This window comes from Leptodactylus fuscus, chromosome 3 (assembly GCF_031893055.1).
Source record: "Leptodactylus fuscus isolate aLepFus1 chromosome 3, aLepFus1.hap2, whole genome shotgun sequence".
Lineage (NCBI taxonomy): Eukaryota > Metazoa > Chordata > Amphibia > Anura > Leptodactylidae > Leptodactylus > Leptodactylus fuscus.
The window spans coordinates 198,856,817-198,882,847 of NC_134267.1; the positions used below are offsets into that span (position 1 = coordinate 198,856,817).

General features: G+C 41.6%; 1 protein-coding gene across 1 annotated transcript; it reads right to left on the reverse strand.

Annotated features, from left to right (window-relative positions):
* Positions 1-25,385, reverse strand: LOC142198561 (uncharacterized). Its single transcript, XM_075269594.1, has 10 exons — positions 25,271-25,385; positions 17,462-17,524; positions 16,220-16,294; positions 14,586-14,657; positions 12,551-12,633; positions 10,181-10,289; positions 8,889-9,006; positions 7,681-7,869; positions 6,341-6,531; positions 1-2,635 (listed from the first exon to the last, which is right to left on the reverse strand). Exons 1-10 carry the CDS (start codon positions 25,383-25,385, stop codon positions 228-230), a joined length of 3,423 nt encoding a protein of 1,140 aa, XP_075125695.1. The 3' UTR covers positions 1-227.
* Positions 25,386-26,031: the final 646 nt, after the last annotated feature.

The following is a 26,031-nucleotide window of genomic DNA, read 5'->3' on the forward strand; positions in this document are numbered from 1 at the left end:
GTGGCTGTTATAAAGCACGTTGCGAGATAACCCAAGTAAAAACGCTATAACAGCTTTAACTGTGAGATGAAATCGTGATGGAGTGCATTAATATGACACACACACAAAGCTTTCAATGTAGCTGATCATCCATATCTGGTTTTAGCACCTCTGACAAGTGTTCTCATTAAGATGATTCATATTGTAAGGGAGCTGGTGCATTGGAAGGGAGTCTCCGACTTGCAAAGCTAAGAGGAATATGAGCTTTCTATTAAACGCTGATGAACTGCGCTCTTCACCTGATAACTAAGCACCAGGGCATAATTCTTGTTCAGATTATTTGTCACTAGCACTTGAATGTCCTTACTTCCAGCTGTGCTACAGACGCCTTCCCAAAATCCATCTCGACTTAATGTCAAAGGCCAAAAGTTCTTGCCTTTGACGACCACTGCTGCCAATCCCTTGGCCTTAATTCTGAACTGTACCTCGCTGTTGGCAGGCAGGATACCAGTCCGTGGCTCGAGCAGTTCATAATTCATACTCCAAGCACTATATCTCATTGGAAAGAATGGCCACCGTATTTTCGTATTGGAGCAACATAAGAGGTAATTGCAGGCATAGTCATAAACGTTGCTGAGGTCTGTCTTCTTCTTGGTACAGACCTTTAGCACGTAGTTACCAGCTTTGGGAAGTTGGATCTCAAATTCTACCCGACCTTCCTTCTCCACTTGGAAGATGTGTCTTCGTCTTGCTTCCTCCGATGTCATATCGTCAGAGTGGAGGGTAGCCATAACTTCTATCTTTTCATCCAAAGCAAAGCTAAGACAGCAGCGACCGTCATCGGTTTGGATGGTTGGGTTTGGGTGGGATGGACGAAGAAGTCCTTTTTTATCAGAGAGATAACTCGGCCCAGCGGGGTTGCTTAACTCCAATGGTAGCAACGGCCAATTCACTTGAGCGTTAGCACAAGAAATAAGATAATTACAAGCAAACTTAAAACTGCCCTGCTCAGATTCCGTGTAAATCTTCAGGACGTACATCCCTGCCTGTGGCAGCTGGATGTGGAATTCCACCTTGTTCTGTCTCTGGACTTGTAGAACATGTCTTCTTTCACCCTCTTCAGTCAATAGCACATCTTCAGATTGCAATCTGGCAAATATACCCATCTCTTTCTTGAGTGTGAAAGACAGAGAGCACCGTCCATCATGCGAGTGGATTATTGGTTCTGTCTGCGACGGTTGCAGAAGTCCTTTTTTCTCTGATAATGGTGTGGGACCAACAGGGTTTTGCAGTATATCAGGGAATGGTGGCCATGCTACCTTTGGGTTTGAACATGATATGAGATAACTGCATACAAGCTCATAGTTTCCAGGCTCAAATTTGTTGTCAGCGTAGACTCTCAATTCGTAAGAACCACTTTTTGGGAGCTGGATGTAGAACTCGACCTGGCGCTGTTTTTGATTTTGCAGAATGTATCGTCTTTCCATTTGGCAATTCCATGTGTTATCATCTGAGTGTAATGTAGCTAAACAGCTCATGTCCCGATCCAGTGAAAAATTTAAAGAGCAACGCCCATCGGGGCTGTTAATGACTTGTCCTAACTGTGACGGCTGGATAAATCCCTTTTTATCAGTTGTGTTGCTAGAACCCACTGGTATATGCGGCATAACAGGCGCCTCAGTGCTGGAGGTATCTATGCCCGAACAGCAAATCAAGTAGTTACATATATACTCAAAGGTGTTGGGAGAGGTTTTGCTTTCAGCAAATATCTGAAGAACGTAAGATCCTGTTTGAGGTAGACGGACTTGCAGTTCTAAGTGCTGTCCTCTTTGCACTTGTGTCACGTGGCGCTTTCCTCCGCTGTCATTTAGAGAGGTGTCATCATTCAGGAGCGCGGTCACAATTTTCATGTTGTCTTTCAATGTGAATGAAATACTTGCATGGCCGTTTGAAGAATAAATAATAGGTTCACGACAAGATGGTTGCAGTAGGCCTTTCTTTTCCATTAGGGCAATTGGCCCAACAGGATTTTGCAACTTTTTGGGGAAGGGCGGCCATGCAACATCTGGATTTGTACATATGATAAGGTAGTTACAGAAGCACTCAAACTTTCCTTGGCCAATAGAACTGTGCAATTTTAAAGCATAGTAGCCTTGTTGAGGTAAATGGATCTTGAACTCTACTCTGTTGCCTCGGAGGGTTTGCAGGACATGTCTCCTCTCATCTCCAGGTTTGATAAGATCGCTATGTAATGTTGCTATCACAACATTTCTTTTGGCTAATGTGAAACCAATAGTACATCGACCATCCGGCGTGTTAATCACTGGGTCGCGGCATGTAAGCTGCAGAAACCCCTTCTTGTCTGTCAGCCAACTTGGGCCAACCACAACATCTAATTCTCTAGGGATCTTGAAGTCAGGGTCTACAGATCCACAACAGATTATGTATTCTACAATGCTCTCATATCTTTCCTTTGTGCTGTCATAAGGTTTGGTATAAAGCTCCAGTCGGTGCCTGCCAGTTGCTTGAGGATATACGTCCAGCTGCATTCCTTGTTTAGTTAGAGTCAGGAGACCCGGCTTCTCTTTTTTATTTAGGGTGAAGGAAAAAAGAGCAGGGAAATGTCCTTCGATGGAAATTGTGGCCTTTCCATTAACTGTAAGAGATTGTAAAAATTGTCATTAGCCCTATGGGTCATCGGGTTTTGCATTTCATTTCTATTATAGTCCTACACTTTATCATTTATAAAGAAAGCATCATATTTAACCCCTTGCAACATAGTTTGGTGGATGTTGGGTCTTTGAATATGGCGCTTGCTGTGAACCAGAGCCCGAGCCATAATCACTGGATGTCTGCTAACCTAGAGTTGAAATCCTCAGAGATTGCAAAACCCTTCTAGAGCCCTCCTGCTGCTTACTTGTATTAGTTAGTAGGGCTCCCACATAGCAAGATCTCAAAAGACATCTGTTGTCCATGACAGCCGGGAGCCTTGTGAAGACTCCCAGGCCTTTCACAGGAAAGTAACTTCTGAGACTTGTCTGTGGCAGTCCTCAAAATTACCCAAAGACTGTTCAGAGGTCCATGTCCCTGAACACCATAGCGGGAAAAAATCTAAATGGCCAAACCACTATCACTGTTTAGCATTCCAAAAAAAGTGAATAAAACTGATCCAAGGTTCAGACATTCCCCAAAATTATATAAACAAAAGATACATCTGGGTCTGCAAAAAAAAAAAAAAAAAAGGCTTATAATATATTATGTAATATCAAAGATATTACAGGTGGCTTCTCCAAGAATTTATTGTCTCCAAGTTTTGGATTTTTGTATTAAAACATGTCAGAATCTATGTATCTATGGTATTATTATAATCAGAACATCCCTCAGACTAGAGGTCATGCATTTTGGCTGCACAGTAAATGGCATAACAGTAAAACTCATATGAATTTGATGCAAATGAATTTTTTTGGTAATTCCACCCCAAGCTGAATTTTTTTGCAGCTATTACACAGACTATTAAATGGTGCAAATGTGAAGGAAAATCTGTCCTGCAAAAAATAAGCCCTCACATACAGTGGGGCAAAAAAGTATTTAGTCAGTCACCAATAGTACAAGTTCCACCACTTAAAAAGATGAGAGGCGTCTGTAATTTACATCATAGGTAGACCTCAACTATGAGAGACAAAATGAGAAAACAAATCCAGAAAATCACATTGTCTGATTTTGTAAGAATTTATTTGCAAATTATGGTGGAAAATAAGTATTTGGTCAGTAACAAAATTTCATCTCAATACTTTGTTATATATCCTTTGTTGGCAATGACAGAGGTCAAACGTTTTCTGTAAGTCTTCACAAGGTTGGCACACACTGTTGTTGGTATGTTGGCCCATTCCTCCATGCAGATCTCCTCTAGAGCAGTGATGTTTTGGGGCTGTCGCTTGGCAACACGGACTTTCAACTCCCTCGAAAGGTTTTCTATAGGGTTGAGATCTGGAGACTGGCTAGACCACTCCAGGACCTTGAAATGCTTCTTACAAAGCCACTCCTTCGTTGCCCTGGCGGTGTGCTTTGGATCATTGTCATGTTGAAAGACCCAGCCACGTTTCATCTTCAATGCCCTTGCTGATGGAAGGAGGTTTGCACTCAAAATCTCACCATACATGGCCCCATTCATTCTTTCATGTACCCGGATCAGTCGTCCTGGCCCCTTTGCAGAGAAACAGCCCCAAAGCATGATGTTTCCACCCCCATGCTTTACAGTAGGTCTGGTGTTTGATGGATGCAACTCAGTATTCTTTTTCCTCCAAACACGAAAAGTTGTGTTTCTACCAAACAGTTCCAGTTTGGTTTCATCAGACCATAGGACATTCTCCCAATACTCTTCTGGATCATCCAAATGCTCTCTAGCAAACTTCAGACGGGCCTGGACATGTACTGGCTTAAGCAATGGGACACGTCTGGCACTGCAGGATCTGAGTCCCTGGCGGCGTAGTGTGTTACTGATGGTAGGCTTTGTTACATTGGTCTCAGCTCTCTGCAGTTCATTCACTAGGTCCCCCCGCGTGGTTCTGGGATTTTTGCTCACCGTTCTTGTGATCATTTTGACCCCACGGGGTGAGATTTTGCGTAGAGCCCCAGATCGAGGGAGATTATCAGTGGTCTTGTATGTCTTCCATTTTCTAATTATTGCTCCCACAGTTGATTTCTTCAATCCAAGCTGGTTGCCTATTGCAGATTCAGTCTTCCCAGCCTGGTGCAGGGCTACAATTTTGTTTCTGGTGTCCTTTGACAGCTCTTTGGTCTTCACCATAGTGGAGTTTGGAGTCTGACTGTTTGAGGGTGTGCACAGGTGTCTTTTTATACTGATAACAAGTTTAAACAGGTGCCATTACTACAGGTAATGAGTGGAGGAAAGAGGAGACTCTTAAAGAAGAAGTTACAGGTCTGTGAGAGCCAGAAATCTTGATTGTTTGTAGGTGACCAAATACTTATTTTCCACCATAATTTGCAAATAAATTCTTACAAAATCAGACAATGTGATTTTCTGGATTTGTTTTCTCATTTTGCCTCTCATAGTTGAGGTCTACCTATGATGTAAATTACAGACGCCTCTCATCTTTTTAAGTGGTGGAACTTGCACTATTGGTGACTGACTAAATACTTTTTTGCCCCACTGTAGCTCTGGGAACAGAAAAATAAAAAACTATGGCTTTTGGAAAGCAAGAAATAAAAACTCAAAACAAAAAATGGCTGTAGTGATAAAGGGTTAATAGATACCGGGGTACTGGGTGAGTTTATTAACCCTTTTTCATATTTAGACCGTGTATCTTGTGAGACACCAAGTGTCTAAAATGCCTAAGGGGATATTATAACTCCTTGGGGAGAGACCACCATATAGGTGTGTGGAGACTTATTAAGCCTTTAGCACTCCACTTCGCAAAGGACCATGGTAAGAATATGCAAATCTGTCTTCCATGATGTAATTAGGAAGTTAGCTGCTGCCTCAGTATTGCAAACCAATAGAGGGCGCTCACTGGAATGTGCAAGCCTGTCTTCCCTGATGTAGTTAGGAAGACAGAATTCCAGTGAAATAACCCAATAAAGGTTGCTCCCTTTTGCATCATGCTCGACCTTCCAAGAGGCCTTTGTTTTGCAATGACGTTTTGCACATTCCAGTGAGCGCCCTCTAATGGTTTGCAATACTGAGGCAACAGCTGACTTCCTAATTACATCATGGAAGACAGATTTGCATATTCTTACCATGGTCCTTTGCGAAGTGGAGTGCTAAAGGCTTAATAAGTCTCCACACACCTATATGGTGGTCTCTCCCCAAGGAGTTACAATATCCCCTTAACCCTGTCTAAGCCTCTCACCTCTAACAGGTTATAGTCCTCTCTACATCGAGTTGATGAGATGCAAGTACATCGAAACAGCCGTCCTCGATTGAGAGACTATACCTGCTAATAATCCCAGTGTCATTGCAAAACAAAGGCCTCTTGGAAGGGCAAGCATGATGCAAAAGGGAGCAACCTTTATTGGGTTATTTCACTGGAATTCTGTCTTCCTAACTACATCAGGGAAGACAGGCTTGCACATTCCAGTGAGCGCCCTCTATTGGTTTGCAATACTGAGGCAGCAGCTGACTTCCTAATTACATCATGGAAGACAGATTTGCATATTCTTACCATGGTTAAAATGCCTAGTTCACCTGATACCAGTTTTTTGGTGCAAACTAATCCATTACTCATTCACCTTAGTAAATTCTCCCCACTATCCCTAAAACATTAGATTTTTAACCCATCAGCCTAGAGTTGGAAGAGGGTAAAAGAATATGGCCATGAAGGTGCTGATAGAGATTGCTTACCTGTTTCTACCTGCAGAGTCTCGGGATAGGACGCTGTGAGCCCGGCATTGTAGAAGCTGCTCTTGTGACAGACGTTCCCTTCAAACTGCTTGAGTGATAGTGGGACTTGTAATAGCTGCCAGTTCTGGTTATCGGGGAAATGTTCTTCTATGAATAAGGCTGGATGTGTCAGGAAATAAAATTCATTGTACCTGCACAATAAAGGCATTATAAAACCTACATAATGTAAAATAGTCACATAGTGTAGAATTTCAATCACAAAAGGAAAGAAACTTGATGTACTGTTAGCGGTTGTGAGTTGTGGCCATTACAGCGTATCTCCAGTTATAGACAGCGTTTCATGAATGAATAGTGTGGGTGAATAGAATAAATGTTGTAATATATCTTATTAAGGACAATGTTTCCTTCCCAACTTACTAAGGTTTTCTCCTGCCCCTAAGACTCATTCCCATATTCAGCTTCACACACAGAACTCTATGGAGACGGTAGGGATGGAGTCAGAGGCATAGCTAGCCCTGGGGCCGTAAACCACAAGCCTCTTTATTGAGCGACTGGCGCTCTTTTGTGACATCATCAGCCCTGGCTCAGCGCTTAGGCCTGTGATTGAGTATCAGCAGTGACCGCCAGACAGGTTCCCTTTACAGGGCTATCCTGGTCACAGCCAGTTACTCACCATCCAAAGGATAGAGGGGATATCGTCACTCCATAGGGAGAGACCACCATTTAGGTGTGTGGAGTCTTATTAAGCCATGAGCGCTCCACTGCAAAGGAACATGGGAAGAATATGCAAATCTGATGTAATTAGGATGCCAGTGCCTCAAGTATGCACACCAATAGAGGGCGCTGACTGAGAATGTGCAAGTCTAACTTCCATGATGTAATTAGGAAGACAGAGTCCAGGTCAAGCAAAACCTATAGAGGGTAGAAGATACGTGATGATTGGTTGCACCCCAGTTGTGAATGGAACGGTAGGTTGGACAGTGTGCGCCTCTCCACTCATTTCATTAGCATTGCCGGAGAAAGCTGAAACACAGCACTCGGCTAACTCCAGCAGGCCCATTGAAATTAGGAGTAACTTGTTATGAACAGAATGCCCCTTTATGGGAGTGTTCTAGGAATAAGTTTCCATGTTCTTCAGCAACTGTTATTTTTTTGTCTTTTCTACATAAACTTGCTGAACCGGATAAAATACATTTTGGAAAGGAGGATTTTTGAGCTGCTGAATGCAAATTCTCTCGAGAGCTTGTGAAGTGTCTATATATAGCTTTATGTTAACCCCAAAAACTTACATCTTAAAAAATATTTTTTATTTAGGATGTCACGTGGTAGCGTATACTCACCGAAAGTTAAACTTACTACTTCTGCTGTCTGCAAGTCCCGCTCCCCATGTACAGTCTAGAAGGTGCCATTTCTTATTTAGATAAACCGCATTCCAGGCATGGTTTGTCTCATCCGAGAAGGTCTGGCCCAATTCATAGCGATGGCCCTTTGAGTAGCCACCAATTTTTAGGCACTTTATTCCTGCAAGTCTAGAGATAAGATGAAAAGATAAGTAAGTGGGTTAAGCATCAGGATTATATTATACCTTAAAAGGTTATCCACTTTCTACAATGTATGGCTTTTCCTTAGGTTAGATTTGTGGGGGTCTGACACCCAAGAAGCCTGTAGATCTTGAAGTGTATTGGACGGATTGTATGGCAAGTGATCAGCACGGTACTCCCTTGGTACCGGAGGTCTACAGAAGTGCCTACTTGTATATTGAAAAAAAGGGTGACATCTTGGCACTGGAGCTACCTACTCACAAGGTGAAAACAACAACTGACCCTAAGCTATCTATCTGCGGGCTGGGTTGACTTGCTGGGTTTTAGTGACTCCCTAAAAGCCCCATGGCCAGTGGCGTAACTACCGCCATAGCAGAAGAGGCAGCTGCCACAGGGCCCGGGACATTAGGGGCCCGGTGACAGCCGTTACCGCTGCTATCATTGATTGGAGGACTGGGAGAGGTAAGAAACATAAAAAACACTGTTACTTACCTCTCCACGATCCTGGCCAGGCCTCCTTCCTTGTTGTATGATGTCTCTGACGTCACATGAACCCGGCCTGCGTCCCGGGTCATGTGACGTCCGATGTCATTGCAGAAGGACGGCAGCGGAGGCCGCCAGCGTAGGAGCCGGGCGACAGGTAAGAAACAGCAGTTTTTTATGTTTTTATTCCCCCAGGTCTCTGATTATTATACTCTGGGGTTTGAAAAGACCCCAGAGTATAATAATTGTTTATGGATGTCCACAGTGGGACATAATACTGGGTGCAGGAGCCACTATGGGGGATAATACTGTGTGCAGGGGCCACTATGGGGGATAATAGAACGCGTAAGAATGCGTAGGGGGGGGGGGGGGGGGGGTCGGTCGAGGTCTTTGGCGTCGGTGCGTGTGTGTGGGGGGGCATGTCAAAAGTTCACCACGGGGCCCCACCAGTCCTAGTTATGCCACTGCCCATGGCATATAAAACATGGCACAGGTAAACTATAATGCTCTTTGCTGTCTCTTACCTGCACATGGTCTCACAGAGGCTTGCATATCCCTCACAGGCGCCTTTCCCTGTAAGCAGTATCTGGTTGGGGTCACCGCACCACTTTGTCTTATCTTCCAAAGCCTCCAAGTCATACTCTACATGAGATATAACATCAATTCTGTACTCATTATGTATTCTTATATACAGTAGTTTGGTACATTGCCTTTTATTCTGTTATTATACATACGCTAATAACGTATGAGCTGCTGACAATGCTATATGTAGCAGAAGTATGATGACATCACTTCCATTTACTGCACTGGTCTGGGCAACAAGCCTATCAAACACAGGCTTAGACATTCACTACAAGAGAGCAAGTATCAGGTGGCAGTGTACAGAACTGTGCAAAAGTTTTAGACAGGTGTGGAAAAAAATCGACAAAGTAAGAAGGCTTCAAAAATACAAGTGTTATTGGTTTATTTTTGTCAATTACCAAATTGAAGCAAATGAACAAAAATGAAATCTAAATGAAATCAATATTAGGTGTGACCACCATTTGGAGGAGGAATCCTGGAAGTGATGATATGGCCCCACATAGCCCTGATCGCGACATCATCCAGTCTGTCTGGGATTACATCAAGAGACAGAAGTATTGGATCAAGTCTACATCCACAGAAGATCTGCGCTTAGTTCACTAAGAAGTTTGGAACAAAGTCCCTGCTGAGTTTCTTCAAAAACTGTGTGTAAGTGTGTCTAGAGCAGTGGCTCTTAACCTTGTTTAAGGTACCGAACCCACCAGTTTCATATGCACATTCACCGAACCCTTCTTTAGTGATAAATCAAATATGATTTTTTTTCAAAATTCAAGACATAGGTATATGTTTTTTTACTGGTACACAAAATGAACCGTGCATAGGGCCTAGGGTTCGATCGATCCCTGGTTAAGAACCACTGCTCTAGAAGAACTGATGGAAGGCAAAGGGCAAAGTTCACACCAAATATTGATGGGATTTAGATGTCTTCATTGACTAACAATGAAAAATAAACTAGTAACACTTCAATTATTGGAAGCATTCTTACTTTGCAGCATTTTTCCACACCTGCCTAAAACTTGTTACAGAACTGTATATGGAGCTGAGACAGGATCTGCAGAACCTGAATTGCAGCTATTCCTAATTATATATATATATAAACTGAGATATATTGTACAACACAAAAGATTGTACATTTTTATGTCGACATATGTCTGTGTCTGGAAGATTATGAAGAAAATACACCTACATTTCTTCTGTTGGATACAAGTGTTATGAAACATTAATGTCTTCTTACCTATATGATGACAGATCCACATCCAGATGGCTCGGACTTTCTCCAGGTCAGTGCGTGCCATCTTTAGCAGTGATCTCACCAACTCTTCCAGTGTATTTGGTTTAGCCACCTGCAAACACAGACACACTATCATAAGATAAGTTAAAGGGGTTTTCCCATCTCAGTGTTTCAGCAGTCTGGTTAAAGGGGTTGTCCCATCTCAAGGATCCTATCTATACTGGTAGATTATGTAAATTGAAGACTTCCTAAATATATTGCTTTAGAAATGCTGCTTTGTTTGCCTGCAATGTGACCTTATTCCTCCCATTGTTTACACTGCATTGCTAAAACCATGGACCTATAGGACAAGTGACGTCACTCACTGCTCTGCCTGCAGGACAATCAGTTCAGCTAATTGTATTTTGCTGATACAGCCCTGTCTGTTAACTCTCTATGTAATCACACAGATAACAATGAGACCCTTCTATACAAGCATCTGCATATTATCTGATCTGTATAAGTGTTCTGTGTCCCATTCAGCAAGAGGAAGGAGGGGGGAGAGAAACACAGGAAGTGAGAAGCAGACACTGCAGGCAGAGTGATGAGACACTGAGATGGGAAAACCCTTTTAAAGTCTTTTCTTCTCACTTCCTGTAACTAACTGGGCTAATAAATATTAAATGGATTTTCCCATCTCAGCTTATCATCAGTCTGGATACAGTGTCTTCTGCTCACTTCCTGTATTTCTTCCCCCTCCCTCTTGATAAATGGCCAGAGAAGTCTCACAACACTTATGCAAGTCAGATAATATGCAGATGCTTGTACAGAATGGACTCAGTGTTATCTGTGTGTTTACATAGAGAGATAACAGACTCGGCTTTATCAGCAAACTGCATTTACCTGAACGATTGTCCTTCCGAGCAGTGAGTAAGTGACATCACTTGTCCTATGTCCCAGGTCTGTGGTAATAGGAACACTGTGTAAACAATGGGATGAATAAGGTCACATAACAAGAGATCAGAACAGAATTTCCAAAGCAATGTATTTAGGAAAAGTCTTCAATTTACATAAGCTACCAGTATAGATAGGATCCTTGAGATAAGGATCCAAAACCAATTAAATCAGAACAGGATATTCCAATTTATATATGTCTTAGAATGGACTTCATGGTGACCAGTCATGAAATGGTGCTATCATTTTTATTAATCCATCAAAATTCTCAAACACTCAGGTGCTATGCAATAAAAGTAGCATAAAGGAATTGTACCAATTGCCTCAAAGTGTTAATGGTTTATTTTTGTCAATTACCAAATTGAAGCAAATGAACAAAAATGAAATCTAAATGAAATCATTCACCTAATCTGTAAGGATATGTTCACATCTTGTGGATATGCCGTATATTTTCTCCTGAGAAGTGCTTGCAGAAATTCAGCAGTGTATTACAGTACCAACAAGTTTGATGGAGATTTTACTATATTTCATCCACACACTTCAGAAAATTTGCAAATTTGATCTACAATGTAGATTTTAACTTTCAATTTTTGATCTCTGGCTTTCAAAAATTAGAAGTTTTGTATTTTGTAAAAGTGAATGCGATTCTGGCTAATTCTATCCAGACATTGCACTGCAGTTTCAAAAACAATTGCATTTTTGGAAATCACAGTATGTCAATTACACCCTACAGAAACATGGGCCCTCCACCCCCTTGACTGGAAGAAAATCATGCTGATAGAGCCCCACATATGCGTGAATAGCCTTTAAAAAGGCTATTCAGGCACTGTAAATGTTATATTAAACTACCCCCCCGTTTTAAAATAAAACCCTAAAAAAGAATGTGATCTACTTACGCATCGTGCACGCTGGGCGGGCATTCAGGGTGTGTCTTCTTCATCCACGCCTCTTCTTCTTCCGATGTCCTCCGGTCCCGTCCTCCTCCGGTGCTCGCGAACTGACACTGATATAAAAAAAATGGCCTGGGCGCATGCGCAGTAGCCATAGTAGAAGCCGCATGCTACTGCGCATGCGCCTAGGCCATTTTTTTTATATCAGTGTCAGTTCGCGAGCGCCGGAGGAAGACGGGACCTGAGGACATCGGAGGAAGAAGAGGCGTTGATGAAGAAGACAGCGCACCCTGAATGCCCGCCCAGCGTGCATGATGCGTAAGTAGATAACATTCTTTTTTAGGGTTTTATTTTAAAACGGGGGGGGGGGGGGTAGTTTAATATAACATTTATGGTGCCTGAATAGCCTTTTTAAAGGCTATTCACACATATGTGGGGCTCTATCAGCATGATTTTGCTGATAGAGCCCCTTTAAGGAAAAAAAGTTATTCTTCATCGGATGGTGACATTATTCAATAAGATTACAGGGAGCCGCTCATGTCCTCCTTACCTGCACAGCATATGCATCCAGTTTCTCAAAGTTCTTCAGGTTGACAGGCATTGACTTGAGGCAGGATTTATCCCAGGGGTAAGCTATTAAAGTATTATTTGGTAGAAAGCGATACGTGTAAGGTTCGCAGTAAATACATTTCACATTTCAATATATCAGACAAAAGCTGTAAATATATTTAACTCAATATTTTCTTACAATAGGCTGAATACAAGGACCTAATTTCATTCTCACATCTGTTTGATGTGAAATTGTCTTTCATTCCGTTCTCCATATGTGAGCTGTAGCGGTGGGATGTTAGGAAATTACATTGAAATACAATTCATTTGCAGACCTGCACTATAATAGTTTTTCTGCATTTCTGGAGATGCGCTTTAGTTTTCTAAGGTTAAGCTTACAATATTACTTTTTTGCTTCAATGCAGTCACAGTGATATAACAAGTTACCACAACCATGGCAGGACCACAATGTTTCCTTATGGGGGGAAAGTCACCTGTGTTTTCTGATAGTAAAGAATTCCATCAATTGAGGCTCCAGTTGTCTTCTAGCCCAAGACTAAGGCTACATGGTTCCCATTGTGCGATCTAAGATTGCCAGCTCATCTGCAATTCCTTCACTAATGTTATTGACTAGCGTTGCATTGCAAACCCTATGGTGCTGCAACCATAATCGTCAGTTGCAATAAGATTGAACGCCATCATTTTTTTTACGTCTTAGTCGCTGCGCTTTGGAGTCACAATGTGACACCATTCACTAACATTAGTATTGTAGGAATTGCAGGGAGAGCCAGTGATCATTGGTCATGCAATGGGACTCATGGCCAATGTTACCAAGTAGCCCTGGCCTAAATGTCTGTCTGTCCAAAGAATTGTATTCAGCCACTTACAGTCAATTCATTTGATAGTGATTTATTAATTTATCCACTACTTGATAGGATTACTGATGAAAATAGAAATCACTCAAACATTTTTTGGTAATTTCTTAACATAGGGCCCTCCAACCCCAACCAATATGGGCATTCCCCTTCTTGTGTGCACGAACAAACCACATTCCTGTACACAGTATTATGTCCCATAGTGGCCCTTGCACACAGTATTATGCCCAATAGTGGCCCCTGCACACACTAGTATGCCCCATAGTGGCTATTAACACAGTGTTATGTCCCATAGTGGCCCTTGCACACAGTATTATGTCCCATAGTGGCCCCTGCGTACTCTCACCTCTCCTAGCCCTCCGATCATTATACTTGAGGGTCTGAAAAGACCCCCGAGTATAATGATAGTGGTGTTTGTAGGGTGTGTGGGCTCGCGGCCTCACTTACCGATCCCCTCTCCTGATTACAGCTGCCTCCACAGAAAAAGAATCGCAGGTGGCCGTGAGCATGACCGAGGATCGGTAAGTAAATAGGGCCGTTTCCTGCTGAAGTTACTCCAGCAGGTAACAGCCTATTTAAAAAAAATAAAACATCAGGGGACCGCAGGGCCAGCTAATGTTCTGGGCCCGGTGGCAGCCACAACCGCTGCTACCCCGGTAGTTACGCCCCTGCTGATGACATAGCCACAGGATAGATCATCAGCGTCAGATTTCTAAAGTCTTGCAATCTATTGTATGTGATCTAGCAATCACTGTACCTTAATGGGACTAAAAATAAAAGTAAAAAAGTTAATGTTTTTCAGTTCATGGAGTTTTTGCCCTCCTCTGGATCGACACTGTAGGGTTATAGGTTGAAATTGATGAAATAATGGAAATCTAGTTTGCTCTCCCAATGAATTATATGATATAGTAAATGCTGCCTTCATAAACTACAACTCCTCACACAAAAAACAAGTTATGGCTCTTTTAATATGGGGAGCTAAAAAATAAAGTCGTCCATATCTGCAATGCTTTAAAGCTGACATTAAAAACCAGACACAATGATTTCCAATGCTTCATAACCTTCCCTAATGTTTCCTAGAGAGTTGTACATAACTATACACAGGTTTTCTAAAGATAGACTTTGGTTGGTTTGGAGTACAGATATAAGGACCCATCTTACCATAAAAGTCTTTGGCGCTAGGCTGTGATATCTGCTCCCATCGGCTGCCATTCCAGGTAGGAACTGTAACATCTGCAAGATACACACAATGTGTTCCAGTATTCTCACATGACTGTCATGTAACCTTGAAAGCCTCAGTGTACTGGCAGCGGGCCTATTGCACTTCACTGCATTCATTCTCTCTGCTGATATTAATAAGTCTTCCTCCCAATATAAAAAAGCTTGTCAACTTCTGAAAAACGGTTTCAGCTGCTGCTTTCTTTTATGTCCATTTCTTTGATGGCTTAAACCCACCATTATAGCAAAGAGAGTGTCAACCTATAAATACATGAAGGTCTTGCAGGCTCATTGGAGTAGAACACAAAGCCGGTCTATGGGGTTATAGACCTTAAATGCCCTTACTCCTGGCTCATCCCTATTGCAAGGTAGACAGTCTGCAGGTAGTCTGGATTTTTCATACAAGTGAACCCATAAGACCTATAAGGATAAATCTTTAGTGTAAGATTTGTAAATGGGGAGCGTGTACTGCACCGCCCTATTAGGCCCCGTTCACATGGGGCAAGAGGGGTCAGATTATGGCGCTGAATCCACATCATAATCCGCCCCCTCACAATGGAGATCTATGTAGACCGCCAGCTTACTTTTTTCCGTGAGCGGAAAAAAGAAGCGAGCTGCCCTTTCAGCCTCGGCGTCAGCAACCTTCGGACTAGGCCCATTCACTTGAGCCTACTTCGGACTATCGGCTTCCCGCGTCACTCTCAGGACCAAAATCCGCCAATCCGCTCCCCATGTGAACGGGGCCTAACTTGAATAGGAGTAGCCCATATGTGCTCCTCATCCACTGCAGAAGCTTCCAAAAGCTGGAGGCTCCTGGAAAAACTGGTCTGTGTGGGATCCATATTTCTTTATTATGATGTTCTTTCTCAACCCTGTCCCCATAGCCAATTCTCCACCTTTTGGTTTGTAAACAATCAGGTTGCTCTGGATAGGGCAGTACTGCGTAGACGGGAATGGTGCTAACTAGTGTTGGATTACATACAACCAGGGTGGGGTAACATGTAACATCTAGCCAAGGGTTGGGTTACATCTAACCAAGCTCCATAGCAGCAGCATGGTTGACCTTTACGTTATATATGCCCTTGCATGCAGGCTGAAGACGGAAACAGAGATACCATAGTGCAACCCCATGAAACATTGAGTTTGACAAAGACTTTGTTATCATCCATGAAATACTGAGAATGCCGATTCTGGTATAACGTAAAATTTTCATGTTTGGTAGGTGTCACGGTTTAATGGTTCTACATGACTAGAGAATAAGGTCTTGTGTGTATACAAGAAGGAATCGTGGTTATCAAAAAATCCATAATGGATATATCCAGGGCTGTAGATTGGATAGGCCAAACTAAAATTTATTATACAATATCGATAATTGTATAATGTAATGTAAAATAATTAAAATTTCTATTTCGAAGCTGGAGACGGTAACTTTTTTTCCCGACTCCGGCTCCACCCAAAACTGACTCCAACTCTGAAGGCCTGGAAATAACACTATACAGAATTTTAGGTAATAAAAGTCCCCTATACATTTACCAGAATTTTATACGAATTCCAAAATGTAAAGTATAGGTACTCACCTTTTGGAATAGGATGGCTGTTGAAGAGCTGTGGTTGACTATTTTTGGGATGAATTTCGACTCGAACTTGACTTCCTTATGCAAAAATGAAAAAATATTAAAGCCTTAGAACTGTAAAGTCATTACGTAGTGTAATAAATAAGGGCTGAAATATTTCACCAATCCAGAGAACACTCCTCAATATGTCATCATTGTGTTATTTCCCACGGAGCAAGGCAAAGGCCGCCTGTCGGCCAGCGAGCCAGATAGACAAATCCAGGATAAGACATGGAAAGTCCAGCACCACAGCAGTTAATACTGCACTATCATGTCTTATTCTGGATGTACTGTATATAGTTTTGCTAAATGTGCCAAAGTTTACTATAACTCATCAAGTTTGGTATCTAAAGGCCTGTTTTTGGAAAATCATGGAGAAATCTTTAAGTTCTAGAGGAAATGTGTTGCTAGAAGGGTACAGGATGATTGATCAATGATAAATTCTTGTTATGATCCCCTATAGAGCTATAATATATGTAAGTCTGTGATTACATTGGTGTCATGGCTTCTGTACTTCCACATCTAACAGAAGTCAAAAGGCTGTGCCTGATTCATTGTACAAATGGCGACTAATAGATCCTATTAAATTATTAGAATGGATTCCATCAATGTTTCTATTGTTTTAACAATAAAACTAGCTTTATATGACAGCTGATTTTTTCTCTCTGCCATTCAATAAATTCAGGATGGGCAAGTGTATTGACCAGATTTCAGCAAAAGTTGCACACTTAGGCCTTATTCACGCATTTGAGATTCTCACAGACAAAGCCTAATGCAACCTCTGAGGCAGAGGGGTCCGAGCTAACTGAGTAGCATCCATCTATATATTATTATAGGGGCATGGATGACTTTAATCATTGCATATTGCTGTGAATATGTTCAGCATCCTGTACAGTCTGAAAGTATTACCCCTCGTTCACATCTGCGTTGGTATTCTGTCCAGGGGAGTCTGCATGGGGACCCTCCTGAATGTAATGCCAAACGCAATTGCAAGCACTGTGCAGTGAAAGCACACGGACCCCATAGACTATAATAGCCTGCTAGCAGAAAGTCAATGGGAGGCTTTTTTTCAGTGCTGAAATTCCACACCCAATTCCTCCCCATTTTCCTCCGTGTAAATGCACCCTTACAATTAGCAATGTTGTTAGGATTACCTGGTGCATTTACATGCAAGCTGATGCATAGACTAAAACTATGGTGACTTACCTTCACTCTCATAGCTACTGATGATGTGTCTCCCAGCGAGAGGGTTCTTGAGAGAAGGAGAGGCTGGTGATAAAGATGGAAATCAAGTATCACTGGTTTGTGCATACAATGGACAGTACAGAATCTAAGTGGCATCCATGTATCCAGATACTACCACATACTTGTACGAGCTCAGCCACTAACACTATCCACCACCATTTCTAATAAAGTATAGCACTAAAAAATGATCATATAATAATAAAACAGTGAATGACAGAACATGACCTTGGATTCAGGTCACCATTGTAACCTGAATATATGGAGTCTTATTTCCTCCATGTTGCCAAAAAATTAAGTTCTGCAGCTAGAAAGGGATTAATGTGGCCTGTGACTTGGACACATTCACTGTACATAATATCCTTGTTAATCACTGGATTGTAACGCATACAGTAATTGGTGACAAAGCTGCTTAGGTGTATGCCCGATTTATTCATTACGGACTGAGCGATCTTCTAATAAATAATGCATTTGCGTTATGGCTGTTGTGCATGTACAAAGGATTTGCTAGTTTTAGGCCTTATTCACATGTCTGCATTTTGCGTTGTCTATGTTGTACCCTGGTTTACACATTTAACTTTTATATGGGCGTCTGGAATTGGATGCAGGGATCGACAAGGTCACCTTTAGAAATAGTGATACAGTAACAAGTCACCAAATCGAGATGCGAGACACCAGTGTGTAGCACCAAAGATACAGGGAAAAGATGTGATCAGAGGACAGGGCAAGTAGAATATGGTCTGCAATGTGGTCAAGTAGAAGGTCAACAGGCAGGGTACAGAGAAACACCTTGGCAGCACCTTAGCAAGCTAGGATCAGTTTTAATCAGACATCTTCCTTTGGGGAAGATGCCTTAAATACCCCATAAAGGCTGGAGATTGGCTTGGAACAGACTGCAATGTTGACAGCTTCTTGCACCTTACAGGCCAAAACACAGCCAGGTAGAACCATGTGGTGGTGACAGAACAGTGGTATAGAATATATTTGCTTTAGCATTTTAGGGGTTATCAGGTTTAGACATTCTGAGTCAATAGAGGGCATCCATCATTCTTTATGTGGGGTGGAGAGCAACTACAAAGAGCATCTCCTCTCTATGGAGGACTCAGGATTTCTGCATTACATAAACAGCCCTTTCATCCTGTAGTCCTCCATCTCTCCTTTGAGGGCACCACGGAAAGCTAAACTCTTGCCGCAGGGTTCCCCCACAGATATCGGGTGATACCAAAGGACTTAGCAGAGATACAACATGTGATAAGCGGTACAGGCTACACAGAGAGACAAAGACCTGTCTTCTTTCATCACCAAGGAAAAGACATTCTCATCTTCTCCTAATATCTTTCTTTCCCTCATCTGCATGTATGCACAGTGCCTCCTTTCTTAGAATATAAGAAATCACTCTAGGAAATGCTGCTGTATTCAATGCCAGTCTACATATTCTGTGCCCTGGTGGAGGGTGCACTTGATTTATGACAAGGCGCATGCGCAGGCGCATTCGTACTCAGGCACACCTTCTGCCTCAAAGTCTGCTCCAGCCCTCTCTCAGCTTGGGCTAAATTCACACACATGCTTATTGACCTGGTTCTATAACTTCCTAGAGAGGTTAACCAAGAATATCAGTTTAAGAGTACCATACTTAATGCTGGTACCTCGCGTAATTCCCTATCAGGTTCTCAGGTCTGGAGACAGTCTTAGGATGGATTTATCATTCATTATCAGTCACTGTGATAACTCGTGCACAATTTATGATTTTTTAGTCTAAGTTTACATTGTCTTATTAATAGGATTAATAAATCTGATCCTATATGTTGGATCACTCTACACTCATTCCTCTACTCCCTTTGACTAATACTTCTTTCTACTACTCCTTATCGCAATCTTAGGGCCAATACACACGGAGTTAACGTGAGCGCATTTTAGCATAATACACATGTATAGAATACACGTGTAAAAATAACACTCCCGTTGACTTCAATTAAATTTTTTAGACGTGTAAAAAACGTGTCAAAATACGCGCCAAAAAATGTGACGCGTTTTTACACGTGTTAAAAAATTTCATTGAAGTCAATGGGAGTGTTAGTTTTACACGTGTATTCTATACACGTGTATTATGCTAAAGTGCACTCGCGTTAACTCTGTGTGCACGGGCACTTAGGTGGGTGTACATGAGAAAGTTGAGCCTTGGAACTGAAAATGGTTGGATTCCTTGGGTCTGAATTGGAAGATCAATCATGAATGACATATCCAAAGGGTGCAATGGAGGCAAAGCCATCAGTCTAGGCAAAGGTTAGACCAATGTCAATCTATATTTACAAAGATTGTTGCGCTGGGACTCATTTCTAGGTATGTATCAAGTTTTTTCTTTTTTATTTGTAGCCACAGACATCAATTGCAACACTAAGTCACTGGTCCATAAAGATCTGAGGGTGGTTTGTATGTATAAAGTCAATGACAGGATCCCTTTAAAAGAACATGAGGACTCAATTTGTCATCTGATTATATTAATTCCTTTCATTAAAAGTCATTGGGAAAAGTCATTTTTTACTAAGTACATCCTTGCATAGTCTTTAGAAAGGCTATTTCACTCGTACTTTTTGTATGTAAATTGTCTCAGTGGTTTTTGAATGAGCCCGTTTTTATTCATATGCTAATTAGCTTCCAGCCAGCACAGGAAGTTCCCAGCAGCTTCTTCTCTACTATTCTCCCCTATCTGTGTGTGCAAGCAGGAATCAGAAAGTCATCATCATCAGCCTGTGCTGTATACATACATAGGAAAGAATAGGAGAGAGGAGATTTCCGGTGTGCACCAAGAGGCTAATTAGCATAGGAATAAAAATGGGCTCATTCAAAAACCACTGAGGCAATTTACATACAAAAGGTAGGAGTGGAATAGACTTTCTTAAGGCTATGCAAGCATGTGCTTATCTAAAAATGACTTTTCCCAATGATAGATCCCCTTTAAACCCATAGCCTGACACACCTACATGCATAGGTGACCACACATCTCCCTCAGAATATGAAAGATCTTTTCGAGATCACAAGTAGAAGACATGGATGAGAGGCTCTTCTCTATTAGAAAGCAAAACTCTTAGTGCCACAATGTATAGCTGAATATGCCTTTTGTACAATGCGACCAACATGTTTAAGAGGTGTCCAGAATTTTCTTTTGATTAGTGCTGGGGAGATACCTAAAAACAGTAAAAAAAAAAAAGATTACTCACCTCTCCTTGCCCAGGAAGAGGTGAGTACAGTTTTTTTTATGTTTATGGGACTCTCAACATTACTATTATAAAATAAATAAATAAATAAATAAATAAAGAGTTGAATAACCTATTTACTATATCTCCATATGTTTACCTACAGCTCTATGGAAAACCACACAGAATATATGGCAATCATAAGCTCTGCTGTACAGTACTGGCACAAGCTAAATCTGCTGCATAGATGAAAACATATATGGCATGCATGTACAGTAATATATAAAGACAGACAGAACATTTATAAGATGCTTGTGGTATTGTACTTCAGATAATATTATTCTAATGGCCAGATGGTGCCCCACACTTTTATTTGTGGAGCTGTTAATCAAGAGTACCCTCTGAAATAGCAGTGCCTTCTTACTATAGCAGTGCCTTCTTACTATAAAGGACCCTCTGACTATAACAGTACCCTCTGACTATAGCAGTGCCTTCTTACTATAACAGTACCCTCTGACTATAACAGTACCCTCTGACTATAACAGTGCTTTCTTACTATAGCAGTGCCTTCTTACTATAACAGTACCCTCTGAAATAGCAGTGCCTTCATACTATAGCAGTGCCTTCTTACTATAACAGTACCCTCTGACTATAGCAGTGACTTCTTACTATAGCAGTGCCTTCTTACTATAACAGTACCTTCTGATTATAGCAGTGACTTCTTACTATAGCACTACCTTCTTACTATAACAGTACCCTCTGACTATAGCAGTGACTTCTTACTATAACAGTACCTTCTTACTATAACAGTACCCTCTTACTATAACAGTACCCTCTGACTATAGCAGTGACTTCTTACTATAGCAGTGCCTTCTTACTATAACAGTACCCTCTGAAATAGCAGTGCCTTCATACTATAGCAGTGCCTTCTTACTATAACAGTACCCTCTGACTATAGCAGTGACTTCTTACTATAGCACTACCTTCTTACTATAACAGTACCCTCTGACTATAGCAGTGACTTCTTACTATAGCACTACCTTCTTACTATAACAGTACCCTCTGACTATAGCAGTGACTTCTTACTATAGCACTACCTTCTTACTATAACAGTATCCTCTGACTATAGCAGTGACTTCTTACTATAGCACTACCTTCTTACTATAATAGTAACCTCTGACTATAAGGGTAAGTTCACACGGAGGAAAGTGGAGCGCAATCTGGCATGTATACACGTGCCGGCAGATGACGCGCTCAAAATGCTCCCATTCATTTCAATGGGAGTTCGGATCGTATACGCTGCGTTATATTGTGGCCGTGATTTTGCGTATATGATCCAAACTCCCATTGAAATGAATGGGAGCATTTTGAGCGCGTCATCTGATGGCACGTGTATACGTGCCAGATTGTGCTCCACATTCCTCAGTGTGAACTTACCCTAAGGGAGCCTTCACACAGAGTAACGCCGGGCTCAATGTGTGCTTATTTTTACTGGCGTAGAAATGCGAGGGTAGCGTTTACGTGGCATTTTTTACTATGAGCATATACGCGGCATTTTCGGCCACGTTTTTTGCTTGTGTAAATGTTTACGCAACCAAAAAACGCGGCCGAAAATGCCGCGTATACGCTCATAGTAAAAACGCTGCGTAAACGCAATGTAAACGCTACCCTCGCATTTCTACGCCAGTAAAAATAAGCACACATTGAGCCCGGCATTACTCCGTGTGAAGGCTGCCTAGCAATGACTTCTTACTATAGCAATGCCTTTTGACCTGACAGCTTGATGCCTGTTGAGCAGCCATGCCAGGGGATTAGCATTTGGTATCTACTTTAGAGTGGTGCCGTATACAGGACTTTGGGGGAAGGAGGTGTTTATTCATCATAGTGGCCTCTGAAGGGCAATGCTATAAGATGCTTATTATTATTAAATGATTTTGGATTCTCTATTAGAATTATTATATCCACATATGAAATATAAAAAACAAAAAACTTGCAAGTCTGAGATATATCTGAAGAAGAAGCATAGAAGCTTCGAAACGTCATATTCTGTCATCATTATGAGTTAGCCATTAAAAAAGGTATCACCTACTGAAGACTTGCAAGTTTTTTGTTTTTTATATTTCATACCCACTGGCTAACACAAACAAACAAACAAACATTTTCCTTATATCCACATATGACATAAAAATGTATTACTTCTGTAAGTTCTGTACACTTAGTGTGTATATATGTATATTCACCGTACTACAATCACCTAGTGCATATAGTGATTTTACAGATAATGCACACAGTAATGTCAAAGTACAAAGATAATAAAAAAAAATGTGATGTCACAGTAACAGGATAACGCACACTGTGATGTCACAAGGATAATAAAAATAGTGATATCACAGTACAGGGTTAATACACAAAATGATGTTACAGTACAAGTGTAGTGTACACAATAGTGATATCACAATACAGACATAATATACATAGAGATGTTACAGTAGAAGGATAATGTACACAGTGATGTCACAGTACAGGGATAATGTACACAATGATGTCACAGTACAGGGATAATGTACACACTGATGTCACAGTACAGAGATAATATACACAGTGATGCCACAGTACAGGGATAATGCACCCAGTGATGTCACAGTACAGAGATAATGCACACAGTGATGTCACAGTACAGAGATAATACACACAGTGATGTCACAGTACAGAGATAATGCACACAGTGATGTCACAGTACAGGGATAATACACACAGTGATGTCACAGTACAGGGATAATGCACACAGTGATGTCACAGTACAGGGATAATACACACAGTGAGGTTACAGTACAGAGATAATACACACAGTGATGTCACAGTACAGGGATAATGTACACAGTGATGTCACAGTACAGAGATAATACACACAGTGATGTCACAGTACAGGGATAATGCATAGATTGATGTTACAGTACAAGTGTAGTGTACACAATAGTGATATCACAATACAGACATAATAGACATAGAGATGTTACAGTAGAAGGATAATGTACACACTGATGTCACAGTACAGGGACAATGCACACAGTGATGTCACAGTACAGGGATAATATACACAATGATGTCACAGTACAGGGATAATACACACAGTGATGTCACAGTACAGGGATAATGCACACAGTGATGTCACAGTACAGGGATAATGCACACAGTGATGTCACAGTACAGGGGTAATGCACATAGTGATGTCACAGTACAGGGATAATATACACAGTGATGTCACAGTACAGAGATAATACACACAGTGATGTCACAGTACAGGGATAATGTACACAGTGATGTCACAGTACAGGGATAATACACACAGTGATGTCACAGTACAGGGATAATACACACAGTGATGTCACAGTACAGGGATAATACACACAGTGATGTCACAGTACAGGGATAATGCACCCAGTGATGTCACAGTACAGGGATAATGTACACAGTGATGTCACAGTAGTGGGATAATACACACAGTGATGTCACAGTACAGGGATAATGTACACAGTGATGTCACAGTACAGGGATAATGTACACAATGAAGTCACAGTACAGGGATAATACCTACTCTGACTTCCTAGCACACGGATAATGCACAAACAAAAAAGATCACTGTGCACCCTGCAACATCACAGCATATTAAGAAAATCATTATAATGAGGTCACATGCAAGCTTTATGAGGCCCCAACAGAGGCACAGTCAGTTTTAAACATCCCCTTGCATCATCCATAGTCATCACTAACTGCACCTTAGGCGTCAGTAGAACTGGGCCGCCTTAGATGTTGGTCTCTATAGCAGCTACTATATTTGCTACCTTCATGCGCATATATATGATGTATCCCATATACACATATGCATTACCCATATTCGCCAACATTTCATTATTGGACTCTAAAACAAGGGCATATAAAGTGCGCTGCAAAAATCTCTTAGTGACCTCGCCCCTTTATTGTGAGACTCCACCGCCTATGTGTGTGCCACACCCATACTGTGCATAAAGTGCCCACATCACATATACAATGAGACAAGTCAGTGGACGCAGGAGGATTCTGTGAGCCCAGGAGATTTGCCAGCTTTTCCGGAAGTCCAGGAGGTCACCTTTTATTTTGTGACCCTTCTGGATGTTCCAGGAGAGATGGCAAATATGTATATCTGTTTGACTGGCATGTATACTGTAACTCCATGTTAGTAGTTACAGTATATCCTGGCAGCCTAAGCCATTAAAACAGTAATGTCTATATATAATACGAATTTATATATAATATACTATAGAAATTGGGCCCAGTCATGGAATTATCACCTTTCTGTCCCATTTAAGATCAAAAGCAGGAACAAAATGCCAATACAATAAAACCTCTATGAGATGACCAATATGGTGGTCTACTGGATACGCCTTACTGTATATACTTGTGTGAACAGGCCCTCCACCAATTAAGTGTCCACATCAAAGATGGCTTCTTGGGCGCCAGTGTCTAGAGCAATATTGTGCTATTATTTCTGGTAAGTTTTTTGCCATTTCATGCACCCCCACATGCACAGATTTGTATCTACCTTGCGTTGGCTGATCAGACTCCTGCTCTTGGTTCTCTTCCGGCTGCTTGTCCTGGGCTTGCACTATAAGCAGCAGATTTATGCGTAATGAATTATAGTCCTGCCTTATCTCCATAGCTGAGAGCAGACACTGTATGGTCAGATGAGCTAGCAGCTACTGCAGGGCTTGGGCAGTCTTTCTGCAGGACAGCCAGCAACAAACTCCAGCTTTTACTTTCCAGTCCTCTCTCCTACCCCCTCCCTACACAGCCAATGCTAACAAATTCTGGCTGCAGCGTCCAGCTTTCCATTAGCACCCTGGAGAAAGGGGACCCTGAGGACTCTGTACTCAGTTACTCTGATAGCTGAGACCCCCTGCGGATGGGGTTTCCTCTCGTTTTCCCTGGGACATGGTTTAGCAGCAGTTTGCACACCTGTTCTGCATTATGTGCCAGCCTTCTCTGGATTAATGCGAGCTTGTTGAAGAGAACCCTTGGGACCATTGCCAAGTGAAAACTTTATTTCAGATTGACTTTCTTCTTCTTATACTGTTTGTGGTGTGGATAAATCTGAGACTATGTCTTTTCCTGGAATGTTGTGTCTCATAGAGATGTTACGTGTCGGATTATATAAGAATACTTTTAGCATTCTGTGTACAAGTGCATTGAGATTTTAGAATTATAGATATGAAAACCCCCTCCCCACAATCCTAGTTCCCTTTATTCCAACATCTCTAGTTCAATATGACACCCTAGGGAACATTGAAAGAATGAATTTTTCGG

Bases quoted from the DNA above. Each gene is read 5' to 3' on its own strand.
- LOC142198561 (XM_075269594.1), bottom strand. From the start codon at position 25,385: ATGGAGATAAGGCAGGACTATAATTCATTACGCATAAATCTGCTGCTT. The intron at 10,290-12,550 runs GTAAGGAGGACA...CTGTGTTTGCAG, and splicing joins TGGATGCATATGCTGTGCAG to GTGGCTAAACCAAATACACT. The intron at 9,007-10,180 runs GTAAGAAGACAT...TATCTCATGTAG, and splicing joins GTGGATCTGTCATCATATAG to AGTATGACTTGGAGGCTTTG.